General features: G+C 50.4%; 2 protein-coding genes across 3 annotated transcripts; one reads left to right on the forward strand and one right to left on the reverse strand.

The window, feature by feature from the left end:
• The first annotated feature begins 5,670 nt into the window (after positions 1-5,670).
• On the forward strand, positions 5,671-8,603 carry FBXL15 (F-box and leucine rich repeat protein 15). Its single transcript, XM_084210367.1, has 4 exons — positions 5,671-5,729; positions 6,550-6,800; positions 7,531-8,033; positions 8,404-8,603. Exons 2-4 carry the CDS (start codon positions 6,618-6,620, stop codon positions 8,591-8,593), a joined length of 876 nt encoding a protein of 291 aa, XP_084066493.1. The 5' UTR covers positions 5,671-5,729; positions 6,550-6,617; the 3' UTR covers positions 8,594-8,603.
• On the reverse strand, positions 8,535-20,596 carry CUEDC2 (CUE domain containing 2). 2 transcript variants are annotated; one of them, XM_084210369.1, is made up of 11 exons: positions 20,527-20,596; positions 19,616-19,748; positions 16,521-16,612; positions 15,582-15,725; positions 15,200-15,261; positions 13,631-13,764; positions 12,635-12,805; positions 12,242-12,303; positions 10,517-10,577; positions 9,991-10,144; positions 8,535-8,662 (listed from the first exon to the last, which is right to left on the reverse strand). In XM_084210369.1, exons 3-10 carry the CDS (start codon positions 16,592-16,594, stop codon positions 9,998-10,000), a joined length of 855 nt encoding a protein of 284 aa, XP_084066495.1. In that variant the 5' UTR covers positions 16,595-16,612; positions 19,616-19,748; positions 20,527-20,596; the 3' UTR covers positions 8,535-8,662; positions 9,991-9,997. The 2 variants fall into 2 exon arrangements, with proteins under 2 accessions (XP_084066495.1, XP_084066494.1); XM_084210368.1 differs by having other exon boundaries at positions 8,625-10,144.
• Positions 20,597-23,745: the final 3,149 nt, after the last annotated feature.

Raw genomic sequence — 23,745 nt, forward strand, 5'->3', positions numbered from 1 at the left:
CTAGGGGGGCTGTCAGAGCCATTTCCTCTGTGGTGTGCTTTGTGATAAAGGCATTGCAAAGGGTGCAAGGGCATATTCTGCCTCACAGCTGCCAAAATCAGTGGGGCTGTACTGTAGCCTCAGGGCACAGTGTAGGCCTGCAAGGTGGGACAGTCACTCCATCAGCAGATGGGCTCTTCTCAACCCAACTGACTGGAAGCATTGTGGAAATAGCAACTCCAGCCACACAGGTGATGAGTCCCAGTGAAAGCAAGGGAAGCTGAATTCCCCTCATCTCTGCAGGGCTCCAGGGCAACCAATTAGGTTGCATGTGTTCCCTCAGGGCCTAGGCATAACTACATGATTCTAATTAATGCCTTCTACCTCCAGTGCCAACACCCAACCACATCCTAGTCGTATATTACAAAAGCCACTGCAGCACAAGCCAAGTCTTTAATGGGCCAATGCACTTATCTGTTATTGCACTAGACTTGTGGTTAAAGATAAATGGTGAAAACACCCTCCCTTGGACAGTCCTGTACAAATGCTGTTCTGTGGCTGTCAGGGCAAAAAGACAGTGCTGGAGATCCTTCCTGAAGCCCCTCCCACCCAGATTAGGGGAACAAGGAAGAGCAAACCTGTACTGTCCTGTGCCTCTTTGCAGCTCCCCTGCTTGGGACAGTCATGTGGGACTGTGGCAGGATTCTTCAGGGCGAAAGACATTCTAGAAGAGGATACAGACTGCAAAATGTCTTACCAGAGAGAAGAGCCCATGCAGACTCTACATGAGGGATGGCTGCTGCCTGCCTGTCTGCCAGTGCCCTACCAAGTGTCCCAGCTCCCTGCCTTGTGCTACTCCCTCTTGCAGGAGGAGCATGGGCTTGGAAGAGTGGAGTAGTAGAGAGGTGGTAACAAACACTGTGTGCTGGGCCTGAGAATAAGCTGTAACAAAATATTTCTGTAATGCCCCAGGCACACCTGCTGTTACAGAAATCCTCTCAGACTCTGTCCCAGCCCCAGGCAGCACCCGCGCAAGGAGCGGGCTTCCTCCTGCACCAGCATTGCTCTGTCAAGATGAAGGCAGAAATGACAGCATGATAAAACCTGTCCTGGGGACGTGGGAGGTGGGGCCTCAGCACAGCTTGAGCCATAAATAATCTCCCTACACAGCAGTTAGGGGAACAATTGTGTGGGAGTATCTCTTGGTAAAAAGATGCTCAGGCAAAGATGGTCTTGAAGGAAAGCAAGGGATTTCTGAGTGGTGGGGTGGGCCCTCCAGTGAAGACAGAGCTTCCTGGGTGCCAGCAGGTCATTCACCAGACCTGCCTCACCATGGTGAGTCACTGCACCAAAGAGACAAATTTAGTCTGAAACAACCCAAATCACTCGTACTCTGTTGTAGCCTCCCAGGACAGGCTTGTGCTGCAGCACAGATCTTCAGACTGCTCTCCAGCTAATGTATGCAGCAGTAAGATGTGATTCCTTCCCCATACCTTCAGACTCAAGATCCACATGGGGAAAGGTGAAGGGTGTAAAGGGAAATGAGAGCAATGAATACAGAGTATTTTATACAGAAAAGAGACAGTAAGCCCAAGGCACACAGTCTGACCCAGAACAGGAAGAACAGTCATATCCAGGATTGTGTAAAAGGCCTTGAAGGTCAGTTATAGAGGAGTAATTACAAATATAGCCAGAAAACTGAGCAAAATGGCTGTCATGGAAATGTGTGGAGACAAATTCAAAGGACATACTGAAAGCTTGAATGCAGGGGATTCATGAGTGGGATGCTGCAGAACAGCCCTGTATTTCTGTTTAGCTGGGAGCTTCCCATGCATAATCCTCTTTCAACCTCCACTTGCAGAACTTGGTCTTGTTTTACTTCTTTTTATTTATTTATTTTTAGTCCTGACTGTATAGTCAAATTATTTTCTGAATAAGAAGTAGGAAGGTGGCATGTACAGGGAAGAGTTGAACAGAAGTCACCATGTGTTCTTGTTTTACCAGCTTAGAAATGGCATCTGGTTACACTGTGCAATCTCAGCACAGACTGACAGCACAGCTTACCCTATGAGCTCAGTACCTTCTCCCATGCAACCAAGAAGTCCAGCTGTGGTCCAGTTCAACCCTGAGAGTGATGTGGACTGTCAGACTTATCCTGCAACCAGAGAAAAGATGGAGCCAGATCCTTTGAAAGAACCTGGTGAGAGTCCAAGAAAAAACAGTGTTGAGAGGCTTTACTGAACTTCTGTGGTACTGCATTCACCTAGCTCTTACATCTAAGAGGAGTGAATACTGCAGAGCTACTGGTGTCCTTGACAAGATCTTGACAAGTTTCTTCTCCCACTTGAGACTAGGAGAAAACTGTAAAGAAAATGGCCCCAAAGTCTTCGCAAGGCTAAAGGTATTTAATTTAGCCAGCGAGGTGCCAAGCCATCATACAAGGTGACAGATCCTAGAACATCGGGATAATGTTGGCTTGGCATCATATTGATCTCCTAGAAATAAGTTGTACCCTTGGACAGCACTAGCTTCTGGAAACCCCAGCAGGCTTACAGAAACCCAGCCAATCTGAGTAACACCTCCGACGTGGAAATAACTCAATTTTCAATGCAAGGGAAAAGTCAAAAGGCATAAGTGGGGGAGACTTGCCATTATAGCTAGATAATCAGGAGCATCTCTGGGAAAAAATCCCTGGCTTGAAGCTAGCTCTTCTTATCACAAAACTTGCCCTCCTTCAGGGCCCAATTTCCTAAATCTCATCTCCACTTCCTAAAGGGTGATGACCAAACTGCTTCTCAAGACTCTTCAGAAGTATAGCTGTGCATCAGCACCACCTTGCAGCAGTGAAGCTGGCTGAAGTCTCTGTTCACTTCAGGGGATGTTCATGCGGTTAAAGATACCATGCCATGGCTCTGCAAGCTGCCAGCACTGTATGTTTCCAAGGAATATACCAGAAAGCTGCAGCAGCAGCAGTTGTTGTGAGCTGATCTGCTTCCTCCCCCTGGTGCTCAGCTTGGTCACTCATTACATGATCAGCTCATGGCCTGCTTTCCCCCACAGGACATTGGTGGCCACTGGGATAACAGGAGTGCCAGGTGGCTGAACAGTGTCCCCTGCGTGCAGAAGGTACCTGTGCCATACACTCCCCCAGCTGTCCTGCAAGAACTGCAGGTGTCATGGCCCAGCATTCACCAGGTCCAACTCAGAAAGCTATTTTGGCAGACCTGTTTGAGGTATTATGAATCAACTAAAAATAGGCATCCAACTGAAGCTTAAAAAGGAGACTTACAGACACCTCTCAAGAAAAATGCAGACCCAACTTTGGCAGAATATATTCCAACAAAAAGCCAGAAGCTTGCTGCAAATCTTGATTGAGCAGAGCAAAACTGTGGTTCTTCAAGTTTGTCTGCTTTGAGCTGTCCCTTCCCTGCACAGCTGCAGTGATAACACTCTACAAGCCCTGTACTGTAGTGCTGTACAGCCATTTCACCACTGCTCTGCATGCAGGAAAACTTGATAGGTATGAGAACAAAACTAGTACTGGTTTGGGATCCTTACCATTGGTGTAGACCTAGGTTGCCGAGTTCACTGAACATCCTGATGGTGTAAAGCTGTGTCTCAGCACACACCTCTACAATACACTAACAGTCTCTGATGCTCTATCTGCATCTGCAAACAACCTGTGGACAAAAACCAGAACAATGTGAACATTTCACAGCATATCCATGTCACACACATATCCCTAATTCCTAGTGCCTCACATATACAACTCACTAGCTGCAACCAGCCAACTGGCCAAACCCCTCACAGGCCAAGAGCTCCCAGGCCCTTGGGGCACTTATAAACCTTAGTGGCCCTAACCAGCCTCACATCCAGCTTCTACCACTCCTGCCCATAGGCCCAGCGATTCTATACATTAAGGGGCTCTGCCAGGTGGCACTTTTCCATTTCATAGTGGGAAGTCAAGAACAGAGTGCTATCACTACAGGGAAAGAAAGAGCTGTCCCAGGACATGGCCAAGGGCATTCTTAACTACAACAGAAAATTTAAAACCCTGCATCACTTGTCCTTTAAATGAAAAATGCACTGGGCTAACTCAGAGAGCCACTGGAATCCTCGAGGAGCAGGTGCTATGTGCCCTGGGGCAGAGAGGGCAGGTAGGTTCCCCCAGAGGAAAGAAGACCTTTCCACAAACCAGTTTCTATGTTTTGAGGAAATGAGCAGAGCAGAGTGCACAGACAGATCATTGTTCCAGGAAACTTGGGAGCAGGGATTTGGGATTTGTTTACTGTCTGTGGGCCCTGCTATTTTGCCAGGTGGATTTTTTTATAGTTTCTATGCCCGCAACAATCAGCAGCTCGACGCTATGCTGCACAAGTCAGCAGGTCTCAGTCCCGAGATAGAGATGGAGTCACACGCCCTGTGCCCGCTCGGAGGTGTGGTGTGCAATCGCCGCACCAACGCGGACGGGGTGCCCGCCGGCGCCCGCTCCGCAAACCGGCAGCGGGGAAGAAGGAGCAGCGTCCGTTTCGGCGGGGTCGTTATGGCAACTGCGCGGGCAGGAGCCCGGGCCGCTTCTCCGCCGGGGCTGCGGACAAAGGGAGGGACCCCGCCCGGACCCCGCCCTGTGCCCGGGGCTGCGGAGGCAGGTGGGGCACCGGCGGAGGAGCGGAGCGCGAGGAGCCGGTTGGCAGCGTGGGAGGATGCGGGCTGGGAGCGGCGGGCCGCAGGCAGCCCCGGGGCGGGGACAGCACGGTACCGGCGGAGGAGCGGGGCCCAGTCAGTGGCTGCCGGTCGGGGATGTTATGAGAACTGTGAGCTCCAGGGATTGGCCTTTCCGGGGGATCCGTCCGCTGCTGCGAGGGGCAAGGGAGGCTGAAAGAGCCGCGGAGCCGGACAGGTGGCTGGGGGGGTCTGGCGGGGCCGTCGCTCACCGGCAGCAGCGTGTCCCGGCTCCGCGTAGTGCTGAACGGACAGCGGCGCCGCGCTGCGCATGCGCGGCCGCCAGCCGGGGCAGGGGCGTGCGCCGAGACCGGGGAACGGGGGCAGCCGGTGTGCGCCGGGGAACCGGGGCCGTGGGCAACGGCGGCAGCCGGTGTGCGCCCGGCAACCGGGGCTGTGGGGAACGGCGGCAGCGGGTGTGCGCGCGGGAACCTAGGCACTTGCGGGGCTCAGCAACCAGTGTGCGCCGGGGAATTGAGGCCGTGGGGAACTGAAGCGGCTGGTGTGCGCTGGGATCTCGCGTGCGCCGGGGAAACGGGATAGCCGAGGAATTGGGACAGGCGGTGCACTCTGGGGAGCCGGGGTACCTGCGGGGCTGCAGCCACCGGAGTGCGCCGGGGAACTGGGGCCATGGGGATCTGGTGTGCACCGGCGACCTGGGATAACTGAGGAACTGGGACAGGCGCTGTGCGCGGGGGAGCGGCTGCGCCTCGTGAGCTGGGGCACCAGAGCCGGTGTGCGCGCCGCGCTGCTGGGGGCGACCTGCGGGAGTCGCTGCGACACCAGTGGGACCTGTGACCACCGTGGCCTGCTGTGCCGCCTGGCACTCCCCGCCGCGGTCCGGTGCCTCTGCGCCGCTCCCGGTAGCGCCCTCCGCCGCCGGGGCGCGGCCAGGGGGCGGGGCCGAGGGCGGGGTGGCGGGGCGCGCGCACTTCCGCCCGCGGCCGTGACGTCACGGGCGGTCGCCGGTGTCCAGGGCGGGTGCGGCGCCGGATGGAGCGGCCGGGGGAGCCCCGCCGGGGCCGCAGGTACCGGGGAGCCGGGGAAAGGCAGGGCAGGGCAGGGCAGGGCATGGCATGGCATTGCAAGGCAAAGAAAAGCAAGGCAAGGAAAGGAAAGGCAAGGCTGGGCTGGGCGCGCTGCGGCGGGCAGCGGGACGGTGTCCTGGTCCCGGCGGCCGCCCTGCAGTGGCGGCGGGGCAGCCCGGGGGCGGCTCGGGGGCCGAGTGAGGCCCCTTGCGACGGCGGGGCAGGAATGGCCTCGGGTGAGGACCCCCGAAGTGCGGACTCTGCTGAGGCCGAGTGTAACCGCGGCCTCTAGCCGCTGCTCGGGGGGCTTTGGGCTGCCGGGACCCCTCTGTTCCTTCCCTTCGCGGCCCGAGGCCTCATCTTCGCAGCGACGCTGAACGTCCGCTCCTCGAAGGGAGGTTCCCTGCGGGGAGCCCGGAGCCTTGTTTCTCCCGCGGGAAGGAGCAAGCGCCTGGTCTTCCCCCCTTGCAGGGTGCCCCAGTGGCCCGGCACTGGATGCGGGGACTGGCTGACAGGTAGAGCGATACTCGGACATGAATGCTGGGCACAGCTGCTGTGCGACTGCTGCGGTACCGCTGCAGCAGCTTCTTGCTGCTTCGCTGAGGGAGTGGGCCTCCTTCAGCAGCTGATGGAAAGCCCCACCCAAGCTCTCCTGGAGGGCAGGTAGTCTCGGATGCCTGAGCAGTGAACGTCCCAGGCTGGGGAGGTGGTGATGCAGGCGGCAGGCACGTGCCCTGCTGATGGCTAGCCAAGGGGCTGTTCCCTGTGGGCTGATTGTGGGAATGGTCGCTGAGTCTTTCTTTCTGGCTGTTCCTCCTAGAGGCACCCGGCAGTAGGTGTGAGCTGATCTTGCCTGGCTCCTGCAGTAGCCTGGCTCTCTGGTGTCTGATGATGAGTGTGACCCCGACCAGGGGGTGCCTCCTGGACCTGCCCTGGGAAGACATCTTGGTTCCACATATTCTCTGTCATCTGCCACTGCAGCAACTCCTGAGCCTGCAGAGGGTCAGCAAGTCATTCCAGTCTCTCATCCAGCTGTACCTGGCCAACATGCGCTGCTTTGACTCAAGCCAGGTATTGGATGGCTCTGAGGCTGGGGGAGGACACAGATGTCCTACTGCTTTGGAACTAACAGGGGAGCATCTATGTGGGGAGAAGAAACCCTTGGCAAGGAGGGTAGTTTCTGCTCAGAAGCTTGGGTTAATAGTGCAGGTGTCAAACTGGACAGATGGGCTTAGGGAGGAGAGGCAGTGATTCAGGGCCCAGCAATGCCAGTGTCTTGAGTAAGAGGCCCTGGGAGGAGTAGGCCTGGAAACTCCACCCAGGCCATTATGGGGCACTGGCTGGCAGTTTAGAGTTTTGGAGTGGCATGTCCTCACGAAAGTTGTGCAGTAGGTTGGGTCTGATGGGAGATAACTCTGTGCTTGGTCTTTAGGGAAAGTTTGTGCTATTCCTGCGAGCCACTGCTTGGGACTGGGAAAGACTGGAGTAGCTGTTATTCTGTGAGGACACAGAATGGTCTAGCAGAGATTTTTGGAGAGCAGAGGTGTGGAGCTCATCATGAGGATATAAATGCAGGAGTCATAATGTGGGATGGAGAAACCAGAGTGTCATCTAGCTTGTGGCAGTAGCGTTGGCATGAGGTGAGCAAAGTCTGATGGTAGGGTTTGCCCTGGGATGAGGACAGGGGATGGCTTTGGTCACTATTGTCACAGAAGAGAGGAGGGGAGAGAGTATTTTGTGAGGACCAGGCTTATCTGAAACCCTGGGGGGATGCCTCATTCTTCCTGGGTTCCCCACACAGATTGGACCTGCCATCCCTCGGGCCGCTTTTGTTAACCTGTTGAAGGACAACGAAGTTCTGCAGCAGCTGGCACTCCAGAACTGCTCCGACTGGCTGACGGACCGGGAACTGCTCCCGGTCATTGGGCAGAACCACCACCTGCACCAGATCCAGCTGAAGGGCTGCGCCCAGCTCAGCCGCCACGCGCTGGTGGCCATCTCGCTGAGCTGCCCCAACCTGCGCCAGCTCTCCCTGGCTCACTGTGAGTGGGTGGACAGCCTGTCCCTGCGCAGCCTGGCTGACCACTGCAAGGCGCTGGAGGCTGTGGACCTGACGGCCTGTCGCCAGCTGAAGGACGAGGCCATCTGCTACCTGGTGCAGAAGTGCGGCAGGCTCAAGTCTCTGTCACTGGCTGTCAATGCCAACGTGGGCGACGTGGCAGTTGAGGAGACTGCGAAGTGCTGCCCAGAGCTGGAGCACTTGGACCTCACGGGGTGTCTACGAGTCAAGAATGACTCCATCAGGTACTGAGCAACATGGGCAGCCAGGGTGGGGATGGCACGTGTCTGGGATGGGGAGAGGAAGAGAACCAGAGAGGAAGGTCATATTTCTTCATGCTGAAAGCAGTGAGATTTTAGTCTGGGAGAGAAGCCACTAGCAGGCCCTTCAGGGGAAGCACTGTGTGCTATTGATACCAAATTTCCCAGCATATCATGGAGGATAGGTCTGGGATCCAGATGTCCCTTGACTTTATCTCATACCACCATGGTGCTGTCCCCAAAGGATGGTGCATGTGTGGCACAGTCACGAACGCTAGGCTGTTGGGAGTAAAGAGGAGTGTGAGTAGTGCACTTAGTAGTCCTGACTTGCAACTTGCATATGCTTTCTTGGCAGGGTCCTGGCTGAGTACTGTCCCAAGTTGCGCTCGCTGAAGGTCAAGCATTGCCACAATGTGGCTGAGTCCAGCTTGAGCATCCTCCGAAGCCGTGGGGTGGAGCTGGATGTGGAGCCTCCGCTGCAGAGGGCTCTCGTTCTGCTGCAGGATGTTGTTGGCTTTGCCCCTTTCATCAACCTTCAGATCTAGAATTGCTGCTGCTGGGGAGGGGGGGACTGACACAACGCTGGGATCCCAGAAGGATGCCGGAACTGGCTGCTGTAGGGATGTGCAGAGGGAGAGGTCAGTCCCATTGGTGAGGCTGGCCTGAGTGGGGCTCACTCTTTCCTCTGGGGCTGTGTAGCAGCCACTGAATGTTCATAAGTGGACTTCACTGGTGCCTCTGGGGAAAGTAACTCCCTCTGCAGTGACGTGGAAAAAGCGAGTGATTTGCAGGAACACCATGGTGCTGAACAGGTGCTTGGTCAGGCCAGCTAATAGATAGGACTAATTATTTGTTGTATTTTAAATCTCTAAGTGGCAGCTGTCCAGAAGGCAGGGCAGTGTTTGATGGGGACTGTCCCCTGGAGTGGGTGTGCAGGGCATGCCAGCAGAGCTGTGGAACAAAGCAGACCAGCTGAAGCAGAAAGAATAGCTACCAACCCTCCTCTTGGAAGAGGGCAGGCCCCTCTGGACTCTGGGAGGAGGGCAGTGAGCCTAGCCCCAGCCCACAGCCACTGGCTAGCCTGGCACCAAAGGACTAGCATGGCCCCAGTACAGGCAGTGCATCTGTCCAGGCCTAGCGTGCTGGTTTAGGCTGTAGCAGGGTGGGAGTTGTGCTCCAAATGGCAGTTTGACTGACAGAAAAATGTCAAACCTATCTGTGCTGTCACTGAAAGCAGTTGGTCATTGTCATTTGTCTATTCCAGCATTTGACTTAGTATTTTAGTAGTGCCCAGGCCTGCTACTTTATTTTGCTCCCTGTTGTGTGGCTGGAGCTTTGGCTCTCTACAGTGTGAGAAGTGGCAGCACTGACTCTGCTATCAGCTGGAGAGGGCTGCAGATTGTGTTGGCAGCGGGAGCCTAGTTCTGGAGTTGAGCCTAAGCCCTTTTATCCGCTAGGCAATTAATCAAACAGCAGCTGCATCTTGAGAACGTGATGAAGAGAGTAATTAGAGGAAGAGAGGATGACCCTGCTCCTGTCTTTGGAGGCAGTGTTTTAAAGCATGTGCACGCTCTGGCTGAACTACACACCAAGTTACATCATCTTTATTAATACTGGCACTCAAAGCAACAGTGCACAAAGACTTGTTAAAAAGGTTGCTGCAAAAGCACATGCCACATCTCAGATCTAAAACTGTCCCATGCAAGGAATAGCAGAGGATGCCCAGGTCCTGGAGAGCCACTGCGGTGTGCCCCTGGGGGCAGAGGGATAGCTACACAAGGAGAGAAGTCTCTTCAGCCAGGTTAGTTGAGGAAGCTGAAAGCAGTGTCCTGGCTTCCAGGTTAGTTCAAGTTAGTGGCAGGTGGAGTCGCCTCATTCCTAGCACCACACATCCATCCTGCCATGCCTGGCAGTGAGGTGGAAGGCTGAAGAGCAGGAGGACCTGGCTATCAGTGGAACTTATACTTCCTGGCTGGTTTTAGGCTGATGTAGGTCCTTTTCATCTCCTCACTCTCAGGCTTCTTGATGTCTTTGTACCTCTCTCCTTTTGTGCTCACCACCTGGTTATCAATATAGCGAATCAACTTCTTGGGAGCCTGGAGAGGAAAGATATGAACACCAAGTGGATGGACAGCCACACTGCTAGAGAAATGGAGGGGGCAAGCAAAAGCAGAGCTGCACTATGGGAGGTGGGTGGGTGGGCTGCTTTACCATTGTCTGTGTTGGGAATCTTGGCCAAAACTGGGAAGGATGCTATCTGATCGGAGGGAGCAAGAGCCATGGTAGTCAGGAAAGGTAAGAACTGATGTTTCCTGCAGCACCTTAGCTGAGCTAATCTTCCCTCTTTGACTGACAGGTTCTATGAACAGACCTGCCTTTGGCCTGCCCTGTTGTTTTTTTAGACTTGCAGCCTGGTTTTATTTTAAACCTTGGGACATTCAAACTGCTGGTGAGCTGGGCCTGCTTACCTCTTTAGGTGGAGCTGGCCGATGTGTTTTCTGATCATCTGCACTATCCACCATCATGTATCTGAAACACGAGAAGCATTCAGTGAACACTATAACATATGTTGCTGGGGGCTGCTCACAGCTTTTGTCCCTTCTTCCCTGGCTGGTTTGTGTCCTACTTGCCTAGACTGCAGCTAGGAAAACTAGATGTTCTTCCTCTGGGTGAAATGGGCAAGAACTATGTCACCCTTCTGGTGAAAATCTAGCGGGATTCTCCTGGAGTGGCATCCTTACGTGTATGTGAATGGTATTGAAAACTCAGGTGGTTGAGAATGCCGATAGCCACTGCAGAACTGAGACAGGTACTGAGGTCTGGTGTGTTCTGCCATCATCAGGGCCGCTTTGTTCCTTCTCAGTCCAAATGATGGCAGCCAAATGAAACATAGGTGAGATTGCAGGACCAATTTGTCTGCTTTTGCCCTGAATGACAGTGTTCCTTTCACACTCCTCCTACTACTTGACTGTGAAACAGGTCTGTGCTGGGAGCAACTTGATAAAAGCATCACCTCATTTCCTATGTAACTGAAACATCAGGGTCCAAGCATTTGCTTGCTGTACTGCTGAGTTGCTTCTCTGAGATTCTGGCGCTGGTTTAGCACAGGTGACCATGACTTCTCCCTCAGTAGTTAGTATAGTTACTCTTGTGTATCTTCAGCTATGGTGATCTGCTTTCTGTACCTGTGCTTGAGTGAAATTTAAAGTACAGGATGTTGCCAAAATGTCATTAAAGTGAAGTTCTCAGAAACATAACAAGAAGCTGGTGGTTTTTTGTTCCCTTGCCTGTCACACTGAAATAAGCCCGCACAGGACATGGGCAAGGACAGGGATTACTACTTCTGCCTGGATGCTGTTCTGCCTTGCTTTATCTTTCCTAGCCCATTGACTGTTTATCCTGTCCCTGAGGAGAATGTAAAGTGAAAAAGATGTGGCTGGATAGACGTGTGGAAGCTGCATGCCTGCATGAGGATACTCATGAAAAATGAGATCTTAAAGCAGATAGATGAAACCACAGTGTGGGTTCTCCCATTGAGAATTAAATGCTTTTAGAAATGAATATAGGTAAACTAATCTCAAACTACTTTCATTCCCAAGAAGTCCATAGGAGGACTTCAGAGAGGTTTCTTTAAATGCATTGAATTCACACCTTCAGCAATTGAGATTTAATCTTCCCAGTGCTGTTGTACAGGCAGTCTCTTGAAGGTATCTTTAACCTTGTTTGGACTGTCTCCAAGAATGGAGGTATGAATGAGTTACTGTAGTTCCACAGGTCACCATGTGTTTGTTACCTGAGCTGCAGCATGATGTTTGTGCCTTGAACCTTTAATCAGGACGTCAGCTAACAGCACTGTGACTTACACTGTATCTATAGGAGGCTGAAACCTAGCATGCAGCCAGTGCTGTGACCCAGCTGGTACAGGTCATGTGTTTCTGTGCCAGAGCTCTAAAAGAAACCAAACCTGTTCTGTTGTTTAGGTTTTGTGGGTTGTTTGTTTGGGGTTTTTGTGTGTATGTGTTCAGTTGTTTTTTTCTTTTTTTTTCTTCTTCCCAGATGATGATTGTATTTGTGCTTAGATGTGTTCAGCCAGTACCCAACCCTAGTTCTTTACAAACCACACTGTTACCCAAACTGCTGCCTCTTGATTGATTTGGAGCAAAACAAGGGGATCTTTGCTGCTGGGTACTTACTTCTGTAGGATGACCTGTTTTAGTTCCTCATGGTTGGGTGCTCTGCGGGGCCGTGCCAGTTCCTGGGAGGAGAAAAGTTGGTGTGTGAATAGCACAACAACAGGGCATACAGCTTACCTGCTAGCTCAGTGAAGCCAGCTGCTGGTGGAGCACTCCAGGGGGAAAGGGGTGCCAATCACAGCTCCACTAGGGTCCTGCCTTGGGGGGCACAGCCTATACTAAGAGAGCCAGGGGAGGGAGAGGAGCTGTTGCTCTGCATCATCCTCCTGGCTTATTGTGCATAAAGTTTCTGCAGTCAAAATTTCTGCTTGTAGCAGACAGCTGTGGCACCTCTATGTCCCTGAGCTCTGCCCTGCTCTTTGGCCCAATGCCCCCCTGGTCAGAGTACAGTACCTTCATGCTCACACCTGCTGGGCCAGTTTCCACCTTCTCCTCCACAATTAACTGCACTGCCTCTTCCAAGTTCCCCAAGGTCATGGCAAGAGCCTTCTCTGCCTGGCTCACAGTACAGGCTGGGAACATCTCCAGTAGTAGCTCTACCCCATCCTTCAAGTCAGCACCTTCCTAGTTGGAGAAAGAGACAGAGGTAAGTTGGGGATGCAGTGAGGAGGGGGCTACTGAAAAGGGCCTCTGTTTTTTCATAGTCAGGAAATTCAGCTTGCCCTTTGCTGAAAGCTCTCTCTCCTTACCATCATTACTAAACCTGATTCCTGAAGCTAACAGGGGACTATATCTTTGGAAAGTCCAACTCCTCTCACTGTCCTTTAATCTCATCCCTCTGTATTTTGCCTCGCTTTAAAGCAGGGCTCCTGTGACCTGACTCATCTGTGTGGCCATGCTTAAGAGTGAGCTTCCTGTGGTGTGAATGCCTGACTCCTGCCCACCTTGTGAAGTTATATGTACTATGATTAGAAAGGAAAGGGGCTGCTAAACACTGACCTAATGCTACATCAGAAGGCATCACCATAGCAGCATTTGCTAGAACACTGTAGACAGAATGCTTGTACTGCAGAGCAGGAATAGATCAGTACTGGAGAAACAGCAAGCAGGGTGTGGGGGAGGAAGGTGGGGTTGATGTAGAAGGTACTGCAGTACCTGTAGCTGCTGTGGGATCTCTGAAGGCACTGGGACAGGCTCTCTCAGCCATTGCTCTTGCTTACCCTTTCCAGCCACTGAAAAGGATGAGCCAGAGCATTGGCTCACAGTCTGTCAGCACATAACTTTCTGACAGTTTTGCTCAGGACATACAATAGAGAAGATCATGGACACAAGTGATGCTGTGTCACAGCCTATGCTGTCCAGAGGTGGAAAATGCCCTCAGATGGTGCTGGTAGCCCAGTGCTGTGTGACTGTCCCCAGTGTTCCTGCTCCTCTGCGGGGTACTCATACCTGGGCCCCGGCTCCGTCTGTTAGAGTGCACAGTCTTTCCCCGTTGCAGGCTCCAGCTCCAGCCTCCTGGCCCTTGGTGAGATCTTCAGAGGACGCTTCACTCCTGCTTTCCACAACCTTTTGGCCAAGTTTTTCTTAAAGACACAGTGATATCTCCTGAGGAACAGTCCCACTAAGGCTAGAGCTCTGTGCTTTCTGTTGGCATTAGATTGCTAGTGCATTGTGTGCCAAAGTAAATCTCTTCTTAAGTAATAATACTTGGAAGCACTACTGTTTCTCCTGGCCTCAGCAGGGAGAGCTGCAGCTCTGCTCCCATTGATCTGCAGGAAGCCAGTGCTAGCACATGATGGAGTGCCTGAGTTCTGCATTTCCAGGCTGTAAAGGGCATGGGCTGCTTGCAAATTCAATTATACTTTTCAGTTCTCAGTCCACTAGTGCTTCAGTTGTGGATACTTCAATTTCTAAGAATTCCCTGGTATTTGCTCTTTGAACTAAGGTGTAGTTTTGATTTTACACTTGGGAATACAGTGTGGTAGTCACCAGGCTGCATGCAAGCCAGCACATCCTGTGATCAGGTTACTCTGATGCATCTCTTTTTTACAGGCTCTTTTTCCCACTGTAGGAAGAACCATTTCACTTTTGTTCTGTCCTAAGACTGGAATGGTGCTTTCCTTCCACACTCTGGCTACATCAGGATCATCAAAGGACAGGATGCAGGGGAACAGAGCAGAAGATTTTGTCAAGTTCACAAAAGAAGCAAGTAAGATTAAAGACAGGATTGTCTATTCTACATTGTGTAGCCTTCTGGCAAGAGAGCAGTGATGTTGCTAGACCAGCAAAACTCAGACCGGTTATGTCCTGAAAGGTTTGATATACAGGCACTGCAACCTCTCTGTTCTTTAGTGGAAAGTACCCATGGAGCTAACTGATATAGCAATCCAGCTGGCCTGTGAATGCTGAGGTTAGAAAGGGCCATTGTCACAGCGTAGTCTTCTGCAGTCCTGCATAGTGCAGGTCAGAGCACATCACTGGTTTTGCATCTGTGCCAGGGTTCATGGATGAACAGGAAGTGAGCTTTGAGGATGCTCAAAGTTAGATGTGGTACATGTATTCAGCTGGATACCTTATTTGATGATGCACCTGATAAAGGCTGCCCAGTGGTAGTGCCACTTAGGCAGATGGCTATCAGAGGCAGGCAGAAATCCTCTTTCAGAATTAACTTACAGCAGAATTTCAACAAGCAGCCCTGAATTGGCCATTTCTTTCTTATTACTCTGGCTTTGATCTCAATAGAGGTATTTGGAGAACTGATCAAGTGTTTTTCAGTTCAGTATGTCTTGGACAGTATTCCGTATGACTCCAACCTCCCATATCCCATTTGTTGATGTGAAAAACCTGACTGAATGTTGGAAAAAAAACCCCAAGCCTGTCAATCAATTTGGGCTACCTTATGAGTTCCTAATTGGGGCAACCAACTTTGTACTTTTTCTGTGACATTGTTTAACTCCAAATATTAAGACTAAAAACATGTACAGATCTTCTTGTGCTGACATTGTTTGTGTAACTCACCTTTGCTGCGAGCTTCACCAAGTCTTTCTGAGAGGGAGAACATCATTTCACAAACATCCCCACTGCAAGAGACAGAAGCTGTATAATAAGCATGAGGAATAAAAGCACTAGCCTATCCTACTTGGCTACCATTTTATAGAAAGACAAGGCTTGATGGGAAGCCCAGTAAAATCAACTGGTATTTCAGATTACCAAGGACCTACTTGCAAACTATATTAGGATTAGCATCTGTGTATTCAGGCAGAGTGACTTATCATGATGGCTCAGGTTTAGTACCAATACATTTTCAACTAGGTATAACAAAAGAATTTGTAGTACTGAGGGTCTTGGGGCCAGGCCCCCGATGCATGGCATGCACATACAAACCAGTAACAATACATACCTGTGGATTTCTGCAAAACCAGGGATATATGCCTCCATCATTTCCACAAAAGTGTCCATGTCAAAAGTCTCTTCAGGGGACTCTGGTGAGCCCAGCTCTTCCAGGACACCCGTGATATAAGAGAAGAAAACATCATCCATCCCACTGGAGACAAAGAGAACAGACAGCAGGGTCAACAGGCCATTTTTTCCTTTCTCTTCATCCCCATTCTGCCTAACCTTGTGTCTTTCTAATACAGCAGCAGCTAACTGTATGTTATGAGGAGATACCACCCCTAAGGCCAAGTAGCAGGTGGTCAGTGGCTGAGAGAGAAGCATTAACAGATAAATAGTGCGTGTGGTCCTACTTCCAGGGCAGCACTGAATGAAAGCCCCGGTGTGTGTTCCAGAGGCTGTGCTCCTGTGGGTGCTTCAGCTGAGCTAACCAAAATATTCCAAATACTCAAGACCTTGGCTGTTCTATATTGACTTGTGTTTCACGTGAGGTCATCATATTCTGTTAAGTTACACTTTCTATGGGATACAGTGTTCTCTGCTTGCTGCTCTCCACACTTGTGTGACTGCTGCCACCAGCTGCAAAACTCGATGCTGTGTTCCAGCCTCAAGGTGGCTGAGCTCAAAATAGGGAGAGGCCTGACATAGATGATCCTGCTCAGAAAGCCATTTGGGAGCGCTGTGGAATGAAGGAAATCCCATATCCTAATGGGTATTACTGGACAGGAAATTAATCATCTTGGTCATCAAAGAAATGCCATTGCTAGATTGCAATGCTAAACTATAGTTGTTCCAGCATTCCCATCAGAGCCTGTGCAAATTACCTACATCCTGGATCTGACTTAAGAGAGAGCAACACAAAGTACAGGAAAACTAGAGAATTCAGTATAATGCACAGAGTGACAGTGCAGGAGCAACGATACTGGAACTGCCTATCTCAACGTACCTGAGATCTGCTGCAGGGATGTGGGACTGGATGAAGCATGTCAGTGTGTCTTGAATGATTCTTTCAATCTCCATGTCTCTCTAAACCTTTTCCTTAAAAAAAAAAAAAGGAAGGAAAAGAAAACTCCATTTAATTTTAATAAAATCAAAATAACAAGATCAAAAGGCAGGTATGGTATAGGCAAGTGTGCTCTTCCAATGAAAACAATTTACAAACTTCACTGTCTTGTCTTCTCTGGGAAACAGCAGGCAAAGACATCCATAAAAAGCTGCAGTATGAGGATCCACTGGAAAAAGGAGCCCAATATCTTGGGCCCCTCCTGACTGTGTTGATGCTGTCAGTATGCAGCTGTACCGTACATTTAGAAAGTCCCTTCTGGGAAGCAAAGATGGAAATGCAGATGTGTCCAGCTGCAGGAACCAGGGACCCCTTCTGAGCTGGAAGACTGTGCTGTCCAGTGAGGAAGAAACAGGGAGTGGGCTTGTACACTCCCTGCAGAAAGGGGCGGACCTTCCAGCTAAGAGCATATGCAGTGATGCTCGGACTCAACTCAGGAATGAGTGGGAGGAAGGGTAATGTCTCCTAAAGAAAGGACATCCTAGAGTATATTTTACAGGGAAATACCAAGCAGGGCACAGACAAGTAGTCTGCCAGCCAAAATATCAAAGGTCTCCAGGTCAAGCATGGATTGCCAATGGAATCCTGGCCAAACAGGAGCCTGTTGTTGTGCTTGGTAAATGAACCATTCTAGAGTTGATGCAGCTGCAACAAGGGGCACTTGATAACCCAAAACTCAGGGGAGTTCTAAGAATCACAGAGCTCCTACAGAAGCAGTGGCAGAAGTGGGCTGCCCACAGCCCTGCTTTGGCTATCAGTACTGAGCCTGGACTGAATGGGGTGGAAAAAAAGCTGTTTCTTAACCATTCTTTCCCCTTGGGGTATACAGAGCTGCTGGGTGGACAAATTCCTGGTATAAGCACAAAGTTCTTCCCAGGAAGGAAACCAGCCTTGCATTTAGAGAAACTGTTATGGTCACTGGCCAGAGAGATTCCAAGGATCATCATGCTCCCATCAGTGCAGCTCTCTCATTTCAACCACAATAGGACCTGACCAGGCCTGTTTGACACAGGACTCATGGAACAGTCATATAGCTTACTAACAGACAATTCTGGTGTCCCATGGGAATCAGAAAGGTTTGGCATTTTCCTAGATGAGTCTTTCAGAGTTAGCAGCATATAAACAAAACCACCCCATGACACTCAGCCAAATTTAGAATTACGTAACTTGGGACATCAAAACTCCTTCTGCATTAAACCTTCAAATGCTACACTTCTTCTAGTTAAGGGGGAGATTCACCACGAGAGCTTATCCTATGTGTTCAGTTTTGTGTGAGAGTGATTTACAATGCACACAATTATCTATAACCCAAAGGCAGGAGAAATCACGCTCCTGAGAGCTCAGTTTTCCTGAAAAGCTGTTACCATACTTCTAAACTTCTGGTCATAATTGTAATGTGGGTTTAAGATCACTAGTTGTCACTAATTCAAATAAATCTGTGAAAGTCCTTCTGCATTTCTTGTTGCGATATGAGTTTCTGTGTAACGTGTTGCACAGAATCTATTTTTAAAGCATATGATGAAATGATACTCCTATTGCTCTGCTCACAGCTACAGCCTTACAGTTTTGCACTGTCAGAACATGAGACCTTCAGCTCCTGGAAATCCCTGTCATTTTCTGACAGACCCCAGTCTTAAACACTGGGGGTTTTTATCAAGGAGTGAGCAGTGGAGCACTGTATGTCATCTCATTAGGACAGGCTTAGTTTGAAATGCCAGGAGTGCTTATTTGAATCACATAACATCGCATGGCATATGTATTTCCTCACCTCAGGCAGAGAAAAGTGGTATCAGTTCTCAAATTGTGACTTTGAAAATTATTCATTTTCTGTATTAGATACTTTGGCCAGTTTCCCACCCTATTGTCAGTCCTGAGAACCTAGCAATCTCAACAATCTCCATCCCCTTGTATTCTCCTTCCCAACATGTTAATGTCAAATTTATTTTGTTGGCTTGGTACAGCTTTTTGTAAAACAAATGTAGAAATAATATCCCTCTAAAAGTACCATTGCTCTTGTGGTGTATGAAATAGGTACTTCTGTTATATTGAAGAACAGTTGGAATGAATCTGTCTTCCTCAAAAAAAAAAAAAAAAGGCAAGAAACTGATCTGTTTGCATACAGCTAGATTGTTTTGGAAGACTCTTTCAGCTCCAACTTCAGTAATCATTTTTAAATGGTCAATGTGATGGAATGGGAATGACTGCAAGCCTTGGACTCTTTATTAACAAGACAGACAACTAATTTAGAAGAATGTTTCTGAACTAAGGAATTGTATTATCAACTTTTATGGGATAATAGATTTGCCTGCCGATGACCAGAGGTTTCTGCAAGTGGAAGGAGGTGGCTGTTGTATCCTTGGATGTTTCTCAGAACAGGTTAGAGCAAGTTTATGTAATCTGATCTGAGAAGGTTCATTTAGCTCAAGTCTCAGTGAGTGAATAATGGGACAGGGATGGTTCACTGAGCTCTCTCTGAAATTTTTTTCTGAAAAAGCACAGAGCATGTCTTATGTTGCTTAGTGTGTCTGTGCTTGGGGAAGTGCATTTCTCTGGGATATAAGGCCCTCTCAGTGCAGCCTGTGACATACAGACTCGGAGGGAACTTCTCAAAAGACATGTGCAGGACAGAGAACGAGCTGTGGCTATGCTCCACTGAACTACTTAACTCAAACTTTGCTGGCTAAATTACAGTTTACAGATAATTTCAGTGCTTCTCTTTTTAATTTTTCTTGCTGAAAAAGTCCCTGAAAGTGCTTTCACAGTGTGGCTGCTATGGGAAAGCAGACTGAGGTCACTGTGAGTGCTAACACAATTAACTTCTTAACACTCTAAAATTAATATAAGACTTTTGTTCATAGCTTAGTCCCAGTAAACTACAATGATAGAAGATAATAATGCCAGTGGCCAGACTCTGCCCTCCCCTCTAGATCTACACTGGAAAGCTGCACTTGGATACTCTGCTGACACAGGGCCCTTACCCGAGCAGATGTGTCTGTCACCTGTGCGAGTCTTCAGATCACGGCCACTGTTTGTGAAGTCACTTCAGTGCCTGCAGAGGAGTTGACAGTCCATCCTATGACTGCCAGGCTCAAGCCATGAATGAGGGAACTCCTTTATGGGAAAGGAAAGCTGAATTAGCTGAAGCAGGAGCACAACAGAATCATTCTGTACACTGGTGTCTTTAAGCTTTATATCACTTGTGACCATTTATCCTAACGCAGAGGGCACAGCTTTATTCTTTGAAATGAAATGTACTTTGTGAAAGGAAAAGGTGGCTGTGATAAAGGTATACCTGTCACCGTTCAAATTCACTGCCATGCCGCAATGTTTTTCAATATCCACAGTTCATGAAGCAAGGCCAGCAGCGGTCCCTGCACATCACCACCATACTCCAAAAGCACTGGTGGCCTCATCGCCATGGCCAAGCAGAAGCTGTCTCTCGAGGCTTTGAGGAGACACACCGGGGAGCGAGCACCGGCGTTCCCGCTGCGCAGGTCGCCCCGGCCAGAGCCCCCGGCGGGAGCGGCGACACGGGCTGGGCGGCTTTCACCGCGCTCGGGCTGCTCTCCGCCACCGGCGGGCCACATTCCCTGCCGCGGACTTGACAGCGAGGCCGCAGAGTGCCCCGACCACGCGGTGCACGGGCCGGGTTCCCCCCGCCGCGCCGCCGCACCGTGGGTCGATCCCCGCACCGCAGAGGCTGCGCCTTACCCTGCCCGGCCCCCCTGGCCCGTCTCCCGCCCCCCGCGCTGCGGATCCCGGAGAGCCCCACTCCCGGGTTCCCCGTGCTGCCCGGCGCTGTGTCCCCGGTCCCGTATCCCACATCCCGTGTCCCCGCTGGCGGGGCGGTAACGGGCGCGCGCCGCCGCCGCCGGGGGTTAGCGGTCACCTGATCGCCCGCGCGCCCCCGCCGCGCCGTCCTCCCTGCGCGAGGGGCCCGCGCGGCGCGCTTGAACGCGTCACGTGGCCGCGCCAGCCGCCAGCCGCCGAGGCGCGCGCGGCCCTGCAGGGCGGGGCGGGGCGGGGCAGGGCAGGGCGGCTGCGCACTGCCGTCCGCGCGCCGCCGCTCCCCGCGCCGCCATCTTTGCTGTGGGCAGCGGCCCGGGCAGGCGCGGTGCGGTGGGGGCGCTTGGCGGAGCCCTCCCCGAAAAGGCTCCCAGGAGCTCTCCTCGCTGCCAAGTGTCAGAGACGCGTTTCCTGCTGAGAGTAGCGCGCTTTCGGGTGTTCGGGCCAGGCTGCCCAGCGCTTCGGTCAGCCGGCGCTCCGTCACGGGATGCTCCCCAGGCTGCTGCTCGAGTGCAGTCTCCTGGCTAAACACTCACCCGCACACCCAGGCTCGACGAGCTGCTGAATAATCATCCATTCTGCCAGTCCGAAAGACTGCTGTGTGTCTAGGGCAGGCTCAGGCGGTTCAAGAATCACAGAATCAACTGGGTTGGAAAAGATCTCTGAGATCACCGAGTCCAACATGTGACCACGCACCAACCTGAGAAAGCCGCAGAGCGGGATAGGGGGACAGGAGCAGAGCGGGATGGGGACAGGAGCAGAGCGGGATGGGGGGACAGGAGCTGAGCGGGATGGGGACAGGAGCTGAGCGGGATGGGGACAGGAGCAGAGCGGGATATGGGGGGACAGGAGCAGAGCGGGATGGGGACAGGAGCTGAGCGGGATGGGGGGACAGGAGCAGAGCGGGATGGGGACAGGAGCTGAACGGGATGGGGACAGGAGCTGAGCGGGATGGGGACAGGAGCTGAGCGGGATGGGGACAGGAGCGCGGCTCTTTCCCTGCTCGCTGGCTGCACTCGCCCGTCCCCATTCAGGTGAGCTGCTCGCTGCTCTGCCTGGTCTGACAACGCAGTGCTCCCTAGAGCACCTTTGGAGAGATAACTGTGTTATGCCAGGTGCTTCTTCAGAAAAACCCTAAAGCAGCAAGGCATAGTTGTTCTCCGACTCATGCTCCTCAGTCATGTGTTTCTAAATACCCAGCGAGTGAGCCTGATTCTGCCTTTGGCAATTATTAAAAAAAAAAAAAAATTAAAATCCAGGGAAATGACAACTGGGTAGGGAACATCACACTCACTCCAGTGTTACTAAGAGCAAAGTCTGTTTCCATTGTTTATTTCTCTTGAAATGTACATACATTCCTCTACTGACACTGTATGAATATACCTCATTGTAAGAGTATCCACTGCTTTTAATTTCTTCTGCATTTGACTGTTTTTAGCTGCACTTATCCATACTTTAACCGAAAGTAATCAACTATGCTCTATTATCTTTCCTTCAATCTGTGTTTTTGCCTTAGTTTGGTAAACAGTTTGAAATCTTCTACCAAGCCTACTATTTCTAGGTTTCAAATTGTGTGACATATTATGTGAAGAACATGCTGAGAATGAAGCTGCTTCTGGAGCAGGCTTCATCACAGTGAAGTGGAAGGGGAATTTTTGAAGAAAATGAAGTAGCACATGTAAAACCCAGTCCTGGGGTGGCCTTATGATGATGAATTTTATCCCCATTTGTCTGTTTAGCCCAGAAATAAGTTTTGTGGCTTTAAAACTGGTTCCAAGAGCGAAGGGGGGGGAGAAGAAGCGGGCAGTTTGTTTGCAGAAACTGCACTTGCTCCCCCGCATTCTTTCTCACGGACTGTGTTGTCTGAAGCACAAACAGCAGGAGAGAGCGCTCCTTTGCATCTAGTTAATTTTATTTTTAACTAGCTGAGGCAGAGAAGTTCTCCAGACAGTGGCTTTTCTTTTTCTTGGCACTGATCAGCCTTGCTTTGGACTGAAAACCCGGGAAAAACACTGGGAAAACACCGCAAAAGCAGCAGGAACTCAGCCTGTGGCCCACCAGCGCCCAGGACTGCATTTTCCAATGCAGGAGGGACCAATAAGAGACTGAGTGAACCGAGCTACACCCCACAAAAAGAAATCTCTCTGAATTTGCCTTTCTTCAGAACAACAAGAAATTCCATTGTTTAGTATTATTATTTTTTTATGTTTGTAAGTACTTGGCTTGTTAAATAAACAGGTTTTTGTCACTTTTCTCCAAGGAAATCTTTCCCATACTGGTGAGCAGGAGGGGCCGCTTGAATCTGTTTTCTAGAGGGACCCCATTTGGAAATTTCCTCCCAAATTCACCCTAAACCAGGAGAAGCCCTTAGAAATTAACAATTTTTAAAGGTATGACAAACAATTGCAGTTACCCTGTTTGACCTATCTTCCCTCATCAATTCTTAACTGAATTAGAACAGACATTCCAAAACTATGCTATGTTAAGAGGTTCTACCAGCTTTTTCCAGGTAGTTCATGGCATCCTATTCTTCAGCAGAATTCAAGGATTTGCTTAGCCTCAGACTGCTTTGTAGTTTCATTGGCTCTCTTGGAAGCCTTGAGACCCATAAGAAGTTTTGGGACTTCTCAGATACTGTTAGTTCAGACAATTTGAAAATTCTTACAAATCCTATGATTTTTGTATCACAGATTTCAGAACAGCAACAGACGGGACCTCTGTTTGTTGTTTATTTTCTATAACCAAGACTTTGAAGGTGACCATCAGCTGGGACAATGATGGGAGGAGAAAACCAGACTGGACTTTGAAGCAGAGGTGTGAGAAAATCTAAGTTACGATACCACTGAGATTCTCCTATAACTATTTAGACTTCTTAGTTGGGTGCATTGAGTACTAGGAAGTAGTGGCTTCTTTTATTGTACTTTTTTACATTTTGATATTTCACCTTCCCACCTCACTCTAAACCAAAGTGATGTAAGAGAGTGGGATTTTTTAAATTACAGTAATGGAAGAGGACTAGTCTTCTAGTACTGGTAATAGATACCAGAAAAAATATGACATCTAATAGCTCCCCGATTTTATGTTAAATTCAGAGAGGTTTGACCTAAAGCTCAACAAAATCTCCACAGGGATTCCCTATACAAGCACACAAAATACACCCTTCATTGAGAGTCCAGGCAGAAAGAAACAACAGCACAGGAAATTGTTCTTGGAGAACCCTTCTACTTGTCAGTCACAGGCTGTTGCAAACCAGAAAGGTTAACACACCATCTAATTATTTGATAGGATTCATATTCCTTCACAAATGTGATGAATAATCCAA

This window comes from Fringilla coelebs, assembly GCF_963513975.1.
Source record: "Fringilla coelebs genome assembly, chromosome: 8".
NCBI lineage: Eukaryota > Metazoa > Chordata > Aves > Passeriformes > Fringillidae > Fringilla > Fringilla coelebs.

Coding starts and splice junctions, on each gene's coding strand:
- FBXL15 (XM_084210367.1), top strand. CDS start 6,618: ATGATGAGTGTGACCCCGACCAGGGGGTGCCTCCTGGACCTGCCCTGG. Junction 6,801..7,530: donor GCTGCTTTGACTCAAGCCAG/GTATTGGATGGC, acceptor TTCCCCACACAG/ATTGGACCTGCCATCCCTCG. Junction 8,034..8,403: donor GTCAAGAATGACTCCATCAG/GTACTGAGCAAC, acceptor CTTTCTTGGCAG/GGTCCTGGCTGAGTACTGTC.
- CUEDC2 (XM_084210369.1), bottom strand. CDS start 16,594: ATGGAGATTGAAAGAATCATTCAAGACACACTGACATGCTTCATCCAG. Junction 13,765..15,199: donor TGGTGAAGCTCGCAGCAAAG/GTGAGTTACACA, acceptor TGTGTCTTTAAG/AAAAACTTGGCCAAAAGGTT. Junction 10,578..12,241: donor AAACAGGTCATCCTACAGAA/GTAAGTACCCAG, acceptor CTCGTGTTTCAG/ATACATGATGGTGGATAGTG.